The 16,840-nt window shown below is 39.8% G+C and overlaps 1 protein-coding gene across 1 annotated transcript in view; it reads right to left on the bottom strand.

Annotated features, from left to right (window-relative positions):
• The window catches only part of LOC127349517 (inactive ubiquitin carboxyl-terminal hydrolase 54-like), a 57,696-nt gene that overhangs the window by 21,822 nt on the left and 19,034 nt on the right, over positions 1-16,840 (bottom strand). The window contains 10 exon segments of the mRNA XM_051375333.1: positions 580-708; positions 2,474-2,665; positions 3,067-3,235; positions 6,368-6,517; positions 6,625-6,771; positions 6,895-6,997; positions 8,871-8,953; positions 10,769-10,882; positions 11,004-11,138; positions 11,228-11,320. Of these exon segments, the coding sequence (XP_051231293.1) occupies positions 580-708; positions 2,474-2,665; positions 3,067-3,235; positions 6,368-6,517; positions 6,625-6,771; positions 6,895-6,997; positions 8,871-8,953; positions 10,769-10,882; positions 11,004-11,138; positions 11,228-11,320 (1,315 nt within the window).

Below are 16,840 nucleotides of genomic sequence, written 5' to 3'. Positions count from 1 at the left end.
GGATGTTTTCACATTCATCTGCTGAAAGTGGAAAGTTTCTCTGTGCTCACTGAACATCTGATTTTAAGGGGCGGGGCCTACCAGCAGGATTTGTGACATCACAAATAGTTAGGAAGTCAGTCCGGATCCAGTATCAACTTGTACAGTGTGATGTAGAAACTTGAAGCCACCAGTGCACATCCACTGAGAATGGACTTTACAGTGAAGGAGGAGACATCTTGTGTCCAGCAGGAAAACTTTAGAAATGAACATTTGCATATTCAGAGATTTTGGAAGTTTTAATGAGGTAGAAGGATTTTTTTTGTGTGAAAAACATATCAGACACACATTATTGTTCCAAGCAGAGTATTTGGATATATGTCTTAATACATGACTGGAGGGGATCTTTAAAAAATAAATATCAGCAGATATATTTTTATCAACAATCAACAGGAAAAATCCAGTATGGACTGAGTTTTGTTCAATGTGTCACAGAGAGAGAGAACTGGGTGATGATAATGTCACTTGTCCTTTCTGCCCTGTAATTTGCCCCCTGCGCCCCAAATACCCCAGCCCTTGAGGGGATCAAACCACGCCTACCCTCGCTGTGGTAACCAGCCGACGAGGCTTCGTTGTCGAGTTTAGATCGCCGGTGGCGGCTAGAGCTCCGCCTCCTATCCCCGCCTCCCTTCCTCAGAGACTGGTGCTGCTCACTGTCCGTCACGTGGCCTTAGCACAAGAAGCATGGCAACGGATGTTTACAGCATGGTCACCACATCATGCAACACGACAATATGAAAAAAAAAATAAGACGGATGGCAGAGTGTGATTTGCTGCACAGCAGGGTCATACAGGGTCAAATCTCTTCATGTTTGCTCCTTCACTTTGTCATAAAGTATAAAATTGAGATTTTCCTTCAAAAAACCCCAGACTTTTTAAATAGTTTTTTCTTTTTCTCATAATAAAGATAAATGTAAATGAATAAATTAAAATGAATGGTATGTTATCAGAGAGGTGACTCAGCAAACCTTGCTGTGATTGGTTACCAATATGCCAGACAACAGCTGATTGTCCATGGCTGCTTTCATTCACATCATAAACATTATGAAGCTGCTGACTTTGACAGGGCTGTATTTCCAATTCTGTTTGTTCAGAAATGCATGATTATTTTATTTAAGACATTTATGGCCCTTTTAGTCTTTTCCAGCCTTGAATCTAAACCTCACCAAAGTACCTAGAATCTAGTCTGGATCCTCCTAATGTTACGCCAACACGCTGGCAGTTTAGCACAGGAAATAATGATTATTTCCATAATCAAATCAATAAATCTGCTTATTATATTATTATCAATTAATAATTTCATTCAAAATTAAAAATGCCCAATATGACGTCTTCAAACTGCTTGTTGGTCTGAACAACTGTCCAAACCCCTTGAGATATTTTTGCAATTTGAAAGATATTGTTTGACATTTATGCTTGAAAAGAAAGAAAAAGAAATAATTAATTAATTATCAAAATACTTGCAGATGAATATTCTGTAAATTAATCTAATATATGACTAAGTTTTAGATTTGTATTTACAGGAAATACACTTTAAGTAGTAACATTAATCACTTGATAATCTGAAGCATTTAAAGCTACTTCAAAAAGGTAGTATAGTCTAGAGTTCTTTTGATTTACTATAAAAATACACATCCCTGGACAATAAGATTTACCATTTGTTTCTTAAAGATTAAAATGTTAAAAAAGGTCCAGTGTGTAACATTTAGGAGGATTTATTGACAGTAATGCAATATATTATTCTTATGGTTGTTTTCATTAGTGTGTAATTACCTGAAAATAAACAATGTATATATGTATGTATGTATGTATGTAAAATATGTTTTTGTTACTTTGCAATGAGCCGTTATATCTACACAGGGAGTGGGTCATCATCTATGCAGTCCACCATGTCTAACCACCACTTTTCTACAGTAGCCCAGAACGTGCGCAACCTGAAGCTTCTTACATTTTAATTCCCATAAAAGACACTGAATAAATGTATTCAAATATAATTATACACATTTGTCAATTGGAGTGGAACAACTGATAACTGATTAACCACTGGTTCCAGGGTTTATGGGGATTTGCCTTTGCTCTGTTTTATATGACTATAAACTGAATATCTTTGGGTTTTGGACTATTGGTCAGACAAAACAAGAAGTTTAAAGATGTCAAACAATTAAATTATTTCACATTTTATACATGAATCAATGGTAAATTAAATCCATGAATAAAATTATCATCATGAAATTAAAGTCCACCTAATTTTGTATTCTTTACCTTACAAAATTTGTCACATAAATCCATACCTCAATCCCATGTTTCAAATGAACTTTCAGATCTATTCAGCCAACTCTTCATTGGATACTTCACCTTGATACTGTTCAATGGAAGACTTTCTTGCCTCCTACACTCTACCCAGATAACTTGGGCTACCCCCACTGCGACCCACCTATGGTATCCAGGCTGCAGAGCGAGGCATGCAGGGGTCCTTCTGGGCGCTCAGTGCAGATGACGGTTCCCTGGGAGTCAGAGGAGTAGTGACTGGCCAGGGACTCATGGTGTGAGTGGGAGGGCTGTCGGTACGAGTAGCTCTCCGTCGACGAATCGGTGCGAGTGTCGCTGGAGATTGACTGCTCGCGGCCTGGCCGGAGGGGTGGAGGGGGTGGGGTTAGTACACAAGTAGGGGCGTCAGTGGTGATGTACATGTGGTCATGTACACACACACACACACACACACACACACACACACACATACATACACACACAACACACACACACACACACACACACACACACACACAGATTCACATCATATCAGACTCACCTAAGCATAACTGCTGCTACAAGTACTACAACTACTGCTACAACCACAACAGCCACAACGACAACTACGTCTAACTAACTCTTAGCTTTCTTTTAGTTACCTCAGTCTTGTCTGTCATAGTACTACTACGACTATTACAAGCACTACTGTTTCTGGTTTAGTTACCTGAATGTTTGCTGTTGTGCTACTACTACGACTCCTAGCTGTGTTGTAGTTACCCGAGTCTTCGCTGTCGTAACAGGCCTTGTTGAGGTGGTGGAGGTCGAAGCGTGAGGGGAGGTCCTGCACGGATACCGGCGTCCCCCGTGGGTCGGCGTACAGCAGCAGCAGAGGCTGGTAGTGGCCCTTGATGCAGCGAGAAACCACGTCCTTCCACTTGGGACCGATCTGCAGGGGAGTCACAAAAGCACAGACTCCAAAAGCTGATGAAAATGCAAAAAAAAAAAAAAAAAAACTCAAAATGTCTGGTGTAGTGGAGAAAAATAGAAATAAACACAATATGTATTTTTAATTATTTGTTTTCTTAGTTGCATATTTTTGGTCATTCCTAACTCTCTTTGCCTTCTGTGATTTTTTTTGTATGGTTTTATGATTGATAGTACAAGAAGAAATTTTATATTTGTGATCACTTTTCAGACGTTACCTTAATACCGTTTTGGTACTGAAAGAAGTGTGTCTATGGAACCAGATATCAAACATTATAAAGCAAATGTCAGTAATTCTTCATCTTCTTTAGTCTCTGATCACATAGTGCCTGATTTAAATGTACATTTTTTTCAGTTTCAGACTGTACTTGCTTGAAGGTTAGGTATGCAATTGTGGAGAAATCCAGCACCATGACAAATATCATGATACAGTGCAAACAATGCACAGCATGTAATCTAACTATTGTTAGCTATGTTGTGGGTTTGCAAACTGTCACTAAAGTCGCTCTCTTTCTCTGATTGTTTTCTAGAGAAAATCTGAGAGCTGATCACATCAGTCTCTGGAGAATATCCCACTTCAAGGTTCAGATCATTAACTGAAGTTGATTAGTTTCAGTTGTGAATCATGAGTTCTGAACAATAAGCTGTGCATTTTTCAGCTGTTATTTTAGTGTCAGATATATATTTAATCTACATTTCATATCTTCTGCTGCTCAGCTCACTTTTAACATCAACTGTCTTTTCTCCCTACACAGAAAAACCTCAAATGAAGGGATTTTTTAAAATTTGGCTGATGAGTGAATTCAATACTAGGGCTGTGTATTGGCAAGAATCCAGCGATACAATACCAATATCAATAGCAATATCACAATACAGGGGTTACGATTCAATATGCCGCAACAGTGTAAACAAGCAATGTATATTGCAACTTTTTTTTTTTACCATATGTATAAAATGAGTGAAAGAGTTTTTCATGCGACCAGAACAGTGGAATCTGCATTTGTATTAATCACAGTCCCTATAACATTATAGCCCTCAGTTTAAGTTTACAACACTGCTATCTAGTGGTTGGGGGTTTAAACACAAAAAAATCGATACAGGAATTTCGAGAGTCGTCACAATATCACAAAAAAATATTGCAATAAGATATCTTCTTGCACCACTTTTGAATACTAGGTTCTTATTTGCTTAAATGCTATCAAACTCTGAGGTGTAATTACCCAAACTCAGGCATGGAAACGTGAGGTAGTCAAAATATTTCCAATAATTCTAATGCTGTTACATGTTTTGAAATAATAGATATTCTCATTTTTCCACATCAAACCATCCACTAAAGTCATGAAAACCAGCTGGTGAATTTACCAGCCGCCGTAAAGATGTCCCATTCACCTCGGAAACACCGCTCAGCAGGTAAAACAGTGAGGGCGGCTGAAATGTTTGAGGTTGTACCACCCCTGTTTCATCAGTCGTCTTCCTGCTCAGTTTGTCTTTCTGTGCAACACAAATCCTCCCGCTTGTTATTTCAACCCTTCCTCCATTTTCTAAAAGTCCATGTTCAACTCCAGCTCTGCTCAGATCTGACAGGACGTCCCAAAATCCAAAATGCCTGTTTGTTAACCGCGTGCCGCTGAGTGTGTTTGTGCAAGAGAAAGAAAGATATAGAATGAAAGTCTGCAGTGTGAGCAAAAGTGTCGGCTGTGGTGTGGTGGGATATGTGTGTGTGCTCTGACCACACCCTCTGTACAGCTGGACTGATAAACAATAGAGGGATATCCTTGTTTTCACAACCAGTAGAGACAGAGGGAGTGAGAAAATTTGATATCTCATTCCACTGGTGTTATTACAGTACAGCAATAATAGAAAAGAGAGCAAAGCATGAAGAGGAAAAAAAATTAAAAGTAAAAAAGGAGAGAAGGAGGCAGGAAAAGGAGGTAAAGAAGGGAATGCAAGGAGGACACAGGAAAGAGTTAGAGATAGGAGAGAGGTGTAAGGATGGACAGGAAGAGATCACTCACTACAACATGAGGTCATTTCCTTTCCTAAACCTACGTCTTTCGTGTTTTTCCAAGACACACACACAAACGCACACACACACGCACACGCACACGCACACGCACACGCACACACACGCTTCTATACCTGTGAGGACCCTTGTTGATGAAATCCATTTCCAGTTCAACATCGGACAACCAAAATGTTTTTGGGACATTCCCCCCCAAAAATAAGTGAAAACTGAGGTATATTGATGCGTAGGTCAGGTTTTTTAAAGACCAGCACCCAACGACCATTTATGAGAACCAATCCACACCACCCAACATGCAAATACTTCCGTTAATCAACCCAGGGTCCAAACTGAACCTGAAGAAGCAGAATTCTGTTTTCATGATCCACAGATCTGATGCAACTCTGTGTTTTTTATTTATTCATATCTCACACTGCACTGTTACTGTACTATAAGTTTTATTTGGCTGTTTATTCTATCTTTTTCTATTTTACCTTATCTGTATGTTCCATTTTTTTTTTACTCTTCTTGTCATTTTATATTGTCTTGTGGTTCTTTTATATCTTGTTTTGATGCTTTTATGTCTTACAAGAAGGTCTGTGTCAGGCTTTTTCATTCACAGAACTTCAAGAAGCCAGATTCTCTCCACACCCCGACATCTTTACCTTTTTTATCTGCAGCAGCTCTTTACAATTTAGGTTGTTGCTTTCTGTGAAGACACTTCAAGTTTCCTCTGAAGACACGTTTGTCTCTTGTATTTCTTCCTGACTTGAAATACCAAAAGTAAGTAAAAGTGTTCAGCTAATTCAACAAACCTTTCCTGAGTGTGCTATGGTGGCTTAGTTTCTGACATAATTGCTTGGTAGAAAATTAAAAGTTTTAATTACTTTATTAGTGAGTCAGCAGTAGAAAGATGACGGGAAATAATGGGTGCGTGAGAGAGCGAGAGAGAGAGATATGGGGAATGAAAAAGGTCCCTAGCTGGACTAAAACCATTGCAGTTTTTAGTTAGTTTCTTGAACCCCTTGGCAACCAGGACTCCCCGAAAGTCTACTGATCAGTGTGTATATTGCTGTATATCAATGAATATACCTCCTTGACGTGAGCATCATCGAAGTACATCCATCGTCGGATCTTTGTCTGGAAGAAGAAGGTGGAATAATGTTTCCCATAGTAACACACCATGCCGACCAGGTAGAGCTCCGACTGGCGAGCCTTCTCCTCCGTCACCCTGTAAAACAACTGCAGAGAGACGAGAAGAGTTCAATGAAGAAGCTGAACCATTTTCTGACTTTCTTTCACTGTACGCTGATGACACTGATGTTTATCACGGTGTTTGTTCTTCTTACATCCCCGAGGCGCAGGCAAGTCCCCAGGGTGTGAATGACATCCTCAGCAAGGTCTGAGTGATCAGAGTCCCAAACCAGACCAATGGTGATGATCTCCGGACTGTTTAGGAGGACACGAGCCATCCTGAGCTGCTGACCACACTGACTCTGAGGAAGGAGAGGAGGAGGAGGACCAACAAGTACAATGTTTACATTGATGTGAAACAATGGAAAGCTTTACATTTCAGAAGCATTTAACATTTAATTATCATTATCATAAAAGTGTCTTACGGGACAGTTGCGCAGGTCTCCCATGCTTGCATTTCTTAGCAGCTCTCCAAACATGCCAGGGGTCGCTTTCTCCCTCGATTCTAACATCTTCACTGCCTGGTTACTGAGGAAGATGAGGAGGAGGAGATTTGGTCTTCATAGCTTTGTAACTCATGTTCTCACAATTATTGCAGTTGAGACTTTTACATTTATATATTGCATTTGAATTACAAAAAAAAGGCCCTGCTTTTGTTGATATTAAATAAAGGTATGTTTGCATTCCAACATTATGCCATTTCATTAGCCTCAACTTCATTACTTGACCAATCAAAGATGACAAATATTGGGTGCACCATATCGTTTATGATAAAACCGAAAAGTAATGGTAATGATGATATTAAAAATATTGTGACATGTTGACAGATTTAGGTCATGGCTAAGCACGGTTTCAGTAAGGTGGTCGTTGAATAACAAGACTAGAGGAGCTACATTACTCCACAAAAGGTCATATCTGCCATCATCTAGTAACCAAACTAATCACAAGATGAAATGTTGGTCTGATTCAGCTGGTGACACAGACACAAACAGACACAAACAGAGGCAAAGAAGAATAAGCTGACAGAATGAAGTCTGATAATCACCAGCTGGACCCTATTAAAAGCAATGAACAAGAAGGAATTAGTCCCTGTGTTAACTTAGTTGCCATTTAGTTGGTCCGGCAGCCCCTATGTGAGAATACAGAGGTTTACACTCTCACTTAGTTTGGGAAAGAGGGTGATGTTCTTGTTCTTTTTCATGTGTTACTCTTATTTTTATTGTTAGTTTATTAGGGCATTATGTTTGTACACTGCTACTATACAAATTAGTATAGTTAGTTAAATTATACATCCTAGTTTACCTGTGCTAGATGGGGGCATCACTTTTACTAGGTGGAATGCGCGTGGGCTGGGGCATGTGCTCAAGAGAACTAAGGTGTTCTCTCACTTAAAATCTCTGTCTGCTGATATATTGTATTTGCAAGAAACGCATATCAGACCCACAAAGGAAAAGTTGCTTAGATGTAGCTGGGCCAACCAGATTTTTCAGTCCACGTTCTCCAGTAAAGCTCGGGGAGTGGCAATTTTGATCCGTATGACAGTTCCACTTAGGCATGTCTCTACTGTGAGTGATTCAAACGGCCGATTTATCTTGGTAACTGTCTACATTTACTCATTTTGTGTCACACTCCTCAATGTATCTGGTCCAAATTGTAATGACCCAGCCTGATACACATTTAATTGTAGGTGGCGGTTTTAACTGCGTTCTTGATAACCGATTGGATAGGTCGGTCCAACTAAATCAGTCTTCTACCTCGTCCACGGTTTTAAATAACTTGATGGCTTCCATGAATCTAGTTGATATTTGGAGACTGGGGCATCCTACAGATATAGATTACTCTTTTTTCTCAAAATATCACAATATTTTAATTTATGACCACTCTCCAACTTCATTGGTTCTTGACCTTAATCATAAAAAGCAGCAGTATACCTGGCGTCTTCACCTATCACTGCTTTCTGATGCATTTTGTCAATACGTATCTACTAAGATCTCAGAATTTGACATACAATACACACAATAATGACAACTTAGAAGTCACAGACTCCACTTTATGGGAAAAGTTGTGATTCGGGGTCACATCATTTCTTTTGAATCTTCACTGAAAAAGGAAAGGTGAAAACGGCTGTTAGAAATTGAAACTGAGCTATCACAACTGGAACTTGTCTACAGGACTTCCTCCAGCCCTCCCACCTTACAAAATATTCTTAAACTAAAATATGAATATAATACCATCCTATACTTGGAGAATCAATCACCTGTGGTGTGTGTTTGACATGATAAAGAGAGCGATTAGCTGGTTACCGACCCTGAAGTGTAACCTAGTGACAGGAATGGTGGGGGGTGTGTCCTCTAAACAAAGTGTCACACACACACACACACACACACACACACAGACTTACCACAGGGAGGTGGTGGAGATGTAGTGGACCATCTGAATGAAGGGCAGAGGGTCTGAGGACGCTCCACAGCTGCTGCACACACACTGAAACACACACAGAGTAAAAATCACGCCTCACACTTTTTTTTTTAAATCAAGAGTTTAACTTTAGCTTTTCTACACAACACATTCTCCATTGCAGTATTCTCTGAAACACCAGCTGGTGTAAGAACAAAACAAAACGATTGGGTGGAGTGTTACTAGAGGATCGTCATAGAGAAAACATGGCTGCACACTCTGCTGTATAACTCCTCGATGTGGAGGAAGAATTGTTGCGTTTATGCTATTAAACAGAACTGCTGTGTTGGGTCTGGGTCACTGTCCTTTTATTTTTTGACGGTCCCTGTGGTCTCTACACAGATGTTTGTACAGGTGTACCTGTTCAGCCAGTCTACCATCAAACTCGTCTTAAAATGAAAAGCTCTGTCTATGCAGTGGGCACCTAGTCTTTTACTAGGAGGAAAAAATTTGGGAAGTGCACAACCATGCGCCACGACAGCACTCAATGTAAAACGCGATGATGTCACTTTTAAGGGGTATTACTAAAACTTAATGAGTGAAAATGACAAAACTGCAGCAATATTTCGAAAGTGATCTTTTAATGTCCATTATAGACTACAGTAGGGGTGGGCGATATGGGCAAAAAATAATATCTCAATATTTTTGGGGATTTTGGCGATAACGATAATCAGTCGATATCCTTTAAAATGTGATTAGAATTGTCTGAGCTGGACTTGTGTCCACCAAACGCGTTTACAGCGCTGAGAGAGCTCAAAAACTCATTTTCCGAGCGCCCAGCGGTGTTAAAAGTTGAACAGATTTCAACTTGAAGCGCTCTGAGCGCTGCGCTAAAAAAAACCGTCTCCGCTGACATCTTTTTACCGCTGAAGGCGCTTAGCGCTCTGAACGCTGAAGCCCATAGGACCCACGTCTCGGCACTAAATCATCTGAAGTACCGGTAGCTTCAGGGACTGGAGGTGTTTGCATTTTCTCTCTACCGTCACTACGCGCTGCTAAACTGTTGCAAGGAGGATGCTAGCGAGAGGTCACGTGATCACGTCATGTGATCACGTAGGCCCACTAGTCGTGTGACTGAATCCTGCCATGCTGTAGAGAGCGCTGCTGCACCGTGTATTAATGGATGTGAGGAGTTTCCGCGGGCGTTTCATTGTTTTTGTCGAAGTAATTTAAATACTCGATAATGGAAATTTGCACATCGTCAAAACAACAATGACGATATTATCGCAAACGATATATATCGCCCACCTCTAGACTACAGGAGAGATTACAGAAAGCACCTGACTATTAAGTTGTGCGCTCGTTTCCATTTTCATACTGTCCAATTGTGGCTAATGGAAATCGCAGATATGTAATCAGATCGCCAAGCATGGCAGGAGTCGAAGAGTTATATCACATTCAATACCAGCATGGACAAGTGGCTCACTTCACTAATGGTTAAACCTATAAACCTGCACAAAAACATACATTTACATTTACCAACATAAACTACAATGTTCTGAACAGACACAATCACAAAAAGTAACATTAGCAACGGGGAACAGCATATGGAGAACAGACATGCTGCTACACCAGAAACATCTCTAAATGTACAGTAGGGTGCAGATTCTAGAGACTGTTTTATAACATCTTAGTTCTGATAGTTCAGTTCAGTAAAAATCGCCTTAATACCGGCGCAGGAAAACCAATTATCTGTGAACCTGTCCTTTAATCTAAATGGATAGTTTTCAAGGTGACAGATGGATATGTTTTTGGTCTTTTGTTCCAGCAGGGAGGAACTCAGCTGGTGGACTGGGACTCTTCTGATACTACAACGCTACTCAGACCACGTCTCTGTCTCACCTGTTCGAAGAGCGTCATGGCAAACTTCTGGTGGGGGATGCAGTGTCTGGCTGTGCAGATGTCTTCTTTGGTCTCGTCTGCAATGTGGAAGTGAATCCTCATCAGGAGGTTTTCCTGCAGAAATACAGAGCACAGAAGTGATCATCAGAGAATCCACCATTTCATCCGGTTAAAAGTAAACTTGAATGTTTTTACAGTAAGTATTACTGCATCAAGTGTGTGTGTGTTGTCTTACGAAGCACTCAGCAGCGTCATCCATGATGCCGAGCTGAAACCTCTGCTCGTCCTGGAAGGTTTTGGCGAGCGCGCTGCGAAGAGCGTCGGATGGTAAAACTTTCTCACTGCTGTACTGAAACTGAGCGAAGATACTCTGAAGAACAAAAGAACACAGACAGACGAGGTTAGACACAGGAAGCCGGTCCAGAATCGGCTTTCAATATCAGTCAGGCCAATTCTCACCTTCAGAGCACAGAAAATGCACGAGTCCTCCATACACTTATGAGTCGTCAGCTGACGGAAACTACGTCGGAAGATATCGAGGTGCCACAGAACCTGAGAGACAGAGACAGAGGGAGAATATCAGTAATCGGCAGGAGACAACACAGAGGAAATAAGGAGGAAGGAATAATAACACAGAACTAATGATTTAAAAAAAGGATCTCGGAAAATGGATTCCAAAAGCTTTAAAATATTCACCTCAGCAGGACACAAAAAGCAGAAAATAGGACTCTTTCAGTTCAAAGTTTAAGATTCCACATTAAAATCCTTAAAAATCCAAATGAAATTCCTGAGAATCAGTGTGTCTGTGTGCTGCAGCAGCTGCTCTGTCCTGCTGCTCTGACTCCACTAAAGGGCTCAACGTGACGTGTTTACATCAGCACAACTACCAGCCAATCACCTGTCAGCACGGACTTCGCTGACCTGAGACCATAGCTGGCCAATCAGAGAGAAAGTTTAGGGACCTTAGGACTAGCAGAAGTGTGTGTAAGAGCGCAAGAGAGACTGTGTCAAAAACAACAAGTAAATCTGTGTGAGAAAGACATGAAAGTGTGTCTGTGTGTGTATATATATGTATGTGTGTGTATATGTGTGTGTGTGTGTGTGTGTGTGTGTGTGTGTGTGTGTGTGTGTGTGTGTGTGTGTGTGTGTGTGTGTGTGTGTGTGTGTGTGTGTGTGTGTGTGTGTGTGTGTGTATATATGTGTATATATGTGTGTGTGTGTGTGTGTGTGTGTGTGTGTGTGTGTGTGTGTGTGTGTGTGTGTTAGCATGTCAAACTGTGTTCGTCACTCTCTCCATCTGCTTCAGGAAACCATCTGGACTCCTGCGTGACGAAGACGAGTGTGTGCAAGAGATGGAGTGTGACAAAGTGAGAGTGATGTTGAGAGAAAGTGTGTGTGTGTGTGTGTGTGTGTGTGTGAGTGAGACAAGACGATGAAAAAAGAGAACATGATGTTGCACGTGTCGGAGAGCACAAATGTCACAACGTGTCTGTTTAGTATTTGATTCCCGGGTCTCTGCAGGTTAAAGTTCTGCCTGTTCAAGACTGGTCTAAGACCAAACAGAATGTAATTTAAGCACTTTGATGATCATACGGGCCAACAGTGTCTGAGCTAGAACAAATAACCAAGGGGGGCACAAGGCTTATAGCAGGGGGGCACCAAATTACTGGCAAGTGGCAATTTAGTCGTGCATAATAAAAGTGAAAGCATTCGGTCGTATGCTCCCTAGGAGAGAATTTTAGGAAAAAAATAATCTTCACAAAATAGTGCATTCTCATTCTTAATAAAACAACTAAAATCACAGGTATGAATACATATAAAAAATAGGGAAAAAAATAATAATAATTAAAAAAAAAGGATAAAACTATTCAGCCAGTTTAGCACACAATTCCGGCTCAGCTTGTAAAGAGAAAACAGTGCCATGCTTTTCTGCAGGTGAGGGGGCTCAGTGAATGAAGTGGGCGGGCACTGTGCCCTGGTGCCCCCTCATGGAGCCAACTCTGCTGTCCAAAGTATGAAAATATGACTAAATACCAACAACCAGTACAATTATTTATTATTATATCAAATTAAATATAAAAAATAAATAAAGTGCCAACCCACTACAATTTAAGTGTCCACTCTTTTGGCATTTATTCACAAAAAATATCTGAATCAGATTCAGGCTCTCACAACAATGACCACTTTGAAGGTTAACTGTGTAATGATGACCTTCAGGTTCAGGTCCAGTGCAGCTGTATCCAGTGTTGGGCAAGTTACTTTTAAAAAGTAATCAGCTACAGTTACTAGTTACTTCTTCCAAAAAGTAACTAAATTAGTTACTTAGTTACAAATTATAACTAGTTACTTCAGAAAGTAACTATTGCGTTACTTTCAAGTAAATTTTTAAATGCTTAAATGTGACCCCACCTCCACCCCTCTTTAACAGAACTTAAAATACATGTGCATGTTCAATTATTTATGATAAATCTGAATATTATAATGAAAGGACACTTAATACAATCCATTATTAACAGAAACAATGTACACAAATCTAAACTACTTTAATGTTGCTATGGGACAAAGTGAGAGTACCCTCCAATCAAATGCCGTGTATGTAGATATTATGTTTATATAGTGGATCGATACAAATAACACAATAGATGTTTTGGAACTTTTGATATTTATTGCCCCTCAACAGGCCACAACTGGGCAAAATTAAATTATGCTTGTTAAGCACTATACCAAAAATAAATAACAAATATATACACTCTTTGTAGTGCAAATATAACAAAAAAAAACTTCAGACAATTAGTAAATATACTGTACTTCAAGTATTTTCTTCCTCTAAAAAGTAGAACAGTGTAACAATATGAGGTGCTTTCAATCTAACTGAAAAGTACAATGTATAGCAAAACTAAGGTATCCAAATATAAACAGGTACTACATAAGAAATAAAAAATACATCTCCATAAAAATAAATCTCTTTCTCTGGCCATTGACAATCTCACTTCAAGAGGCAGCAGCCAGCCAACAAATAAATCTGAATGAAATTATGCTCTTTAAGCAATGTACCAAAAATGTATTCAAACAATATATACACTCTTTTTAGTGCAGATGTAATAAGATGCAACACAACTCGCCATACCTGTCTCTCGTTGACTGACTCGCTTGTGTTGTTCGTTGTGTGTCCGACTATGTGCGCTTTCGAACACCCGCCCAACTCTACCTCTGATTGGCTTACCATGAAATTTTACTCAACGTCAGCCAATCGTCAGCATTTATGCGCTTGTCTCGTGCACTGCCCACTAACCAAGGAAGAACAGTAAAAAAAAGTCTTTGCCTCTCGGCTCAGAGATCTAGTTGGTCTGATGAAAAAACAGCTTCAATTATAGTAACGCGGCGCATTGTTTGGCAGTAACGGTAACGGCGTTATTAAGATGGGAAGAGTAATCAATTAGATTACTCGTTACTGAAAAAAGTAACGCCGTTATTCCCATCACTGGCTGTATCTCACACACACCCCACACACCACACACACACCACACACACAGGATATTAAACAGCTGTCACAGCGGGTTGTGGAGGCAGCCAGACGTTTCATAACAGGATCAGAAACCTTCAGAACAAACACAAACTCAGGACCAACCATTCTGCAATACATAAATATGGATTTATTTTTATAACACACATCAGTCCATATCAGTCTATGTAGCCTTCATATTTAATTTAAATATAAAATCATACTTAATTACACTTCTTGCTCCAATTTCATTGAGCTTTCAAGGTATTATTTTTTATACTGTATATATTTAGTATAATGCTACACATCATATGTGCAATGATCCATCAAACATGGTATATATAGTGTTCATAACTCACTCTGATTTTCTTTTTCTATGCATTTTCTTATCTTCCACTTTCTGTGTTGTGTTGTACGTTGAGCTGCTGTAAATTTCCCAGGTGTGGGATCAATAAAGTCTACCTTATGTTTTCTTAATTGTTACTCAGTTGAAGCTGCAGCTGATAAAATAGTTATTTATCATTACAAACATAATGTTTCATTCAGTTTCATTCTCTGCTCACTTCTAAAGGTTTTCAGGTTAAAGGATTTTACAGCATTTGAGGTAAATTCTATTGTTCTCTATCTTCCACAGAGTCTCCTCTCCTGCTGAGCAGTTGGAATCCAGACACAGAGGAATTTTTTCATCACGTTATTTATGAGGAGGGTTTTAAAAAGGAGCCGGTCTGGAGGTCAGAGTCAGAGAGGCTGTAGTTTAATCCCTGGAGTGATGAGTGAAGCTGCGTGGGTTTTACCACGACTACACTTCATGAATGTAGAGACTAGAGCTGCAGTGAATAGCTGATTAATCCATTAGTCCATCAACTGAAAATGTATCAACAAATCATTTCAGTCAACTTCCAAGTAAGTGTTAACCAAACATTAACTGGTTCTAGTTTCTCCAATAAGAGAACTTGATGATTTTCTGTTTTATATCTGAGCTAAAATGAGAAAGACAATTATTAATGATCAATATTTTAGATCACAAGTAAGACTGAGGTTGATTCAAGAACTAATAATTCTAACATATTACTGGCGGTGAACGCACACACATACACACAGTTCAAACGATAAAACAACAAGAACCTTTTCTTCTCAAACACAGTGCATCGGATTGAACACTGAGGTGAGAATCTGGTAAATCTTTGGCATTACTGAAGCATACTGTAGTGTCAGCACTTTGGGTGTGTTTGTTTTCTCCTTCCTGTCCCCCCCTACCAGGTCCAATATGTTGCTTTGTTCCTGCAGGATGAAGCAGCAGTGTTCAGCAGGTCAGTCAGGTAACAAACCTTCAGTACAGCTCTATACAACACTGCTACACATCCTACACAATTTAATTCTATAAATCATCAATACGTTTTTAATTTGACCTTATTTGTTTCAGTCAGGGCTGCAACAAGCGATTATTTTCATTTTTAAGTCTAAAGATTATGTTTTCAATGAATCATTGTCTATAAAACATCAGAAAAGTCTGGTTTTTAATTTCCCACAGCCCAAAGTGATGTTTCCAAATGTCTGTGTGTCACACCAACAGTCCCAAAAGCCAACGAGATTCAGTTTACTCGACATACAACAAAGAAAGCAGCCAATCGACTCATTTGGTAAATGGTAAATGGACCTGTCCTTGTACCTTTCTAGTCTTCTGACCACTCAAAGCACACAAACTAACGCATTCATAAACATTCACAGCATTGGGAGCAATTTGGGGTTCAGTATCTTAATGGATACGCCGACATGTGACAGGAGGAGCCGTGGAACAACTAACAACCTTCCGATTAGGGGACGACCTGCTCTGCCTCTGCGCCATAGCTGCCCCATTTGGGGAGCTGGAGCCATTAAATGTTTGCCTGTTTTTGCTAAACAATGACTTAAACCTAACCTAAATTATTCAACAACTAAAATAGTTGGTAATAAATCGATTAATCGACTAATTGTTGCAGCTCTAGTATCAGTTATTTTCTATAAAAATATCCATCTGCAGTTACGTGAAACCTGCAGAGAAACAGTCCATCACAGTGGGCTTTATTTTATTTTCTCTCTGCTCTGATGAAACCGTTGAAAGCAGGACGAGTTTTGGAATTACTCTCTGATGGTTCATTTAAGCACACTCTGACAAAGACACTCAAAGACCGAACAGGAATCTTTTAGGGGTGGGAGTGTCAGTTGAGGGGTAGCCACGGGGGAGCAGGGGGAGGCCACACCATGGATCTGAATTCATTTTTTGAATATCTGAAAGAGGTGCGTTCAAGCTATGTTCCTCTTTAAACACACTGTCCCAGTCATACCTGTGTTATTAAGCAGCAATAGTTGGACCAAAAAAATACTAAATAAGATCACTCAACATTGGCTGTGATGGACTGACCTCAAAGACCTCAAAACCCAAAAACCTGGTGGAGGATTTAGACCAATTAGATAATTAGTATGTTAAAATGTGCAAACACCTGACGAGGGTTGACTTGTGTTTATGTTAAATGATGTCCCAGCTCCATGATGGAGGGGGAAATTAATTAGGTATTAATTGTGCCTGATTA

Source organism: Dicentrarchus labrax, unplaced genomic scaffold (assembly GCF_905237075.1).
Source record: "Dicentrarchus labrax unplaced genomic scaffold, dlabrax2021, whole genome shotgun sequence".
Lineage (NCBI taxonomy): Eukaryota > Metazoa > Chordata > Actinopteri > Moronidae > Dicentrarchus > Dicentrarchus labrax.
This window is presented reverse-complemented; position numbering and strand designations above follow the sequence as displayed.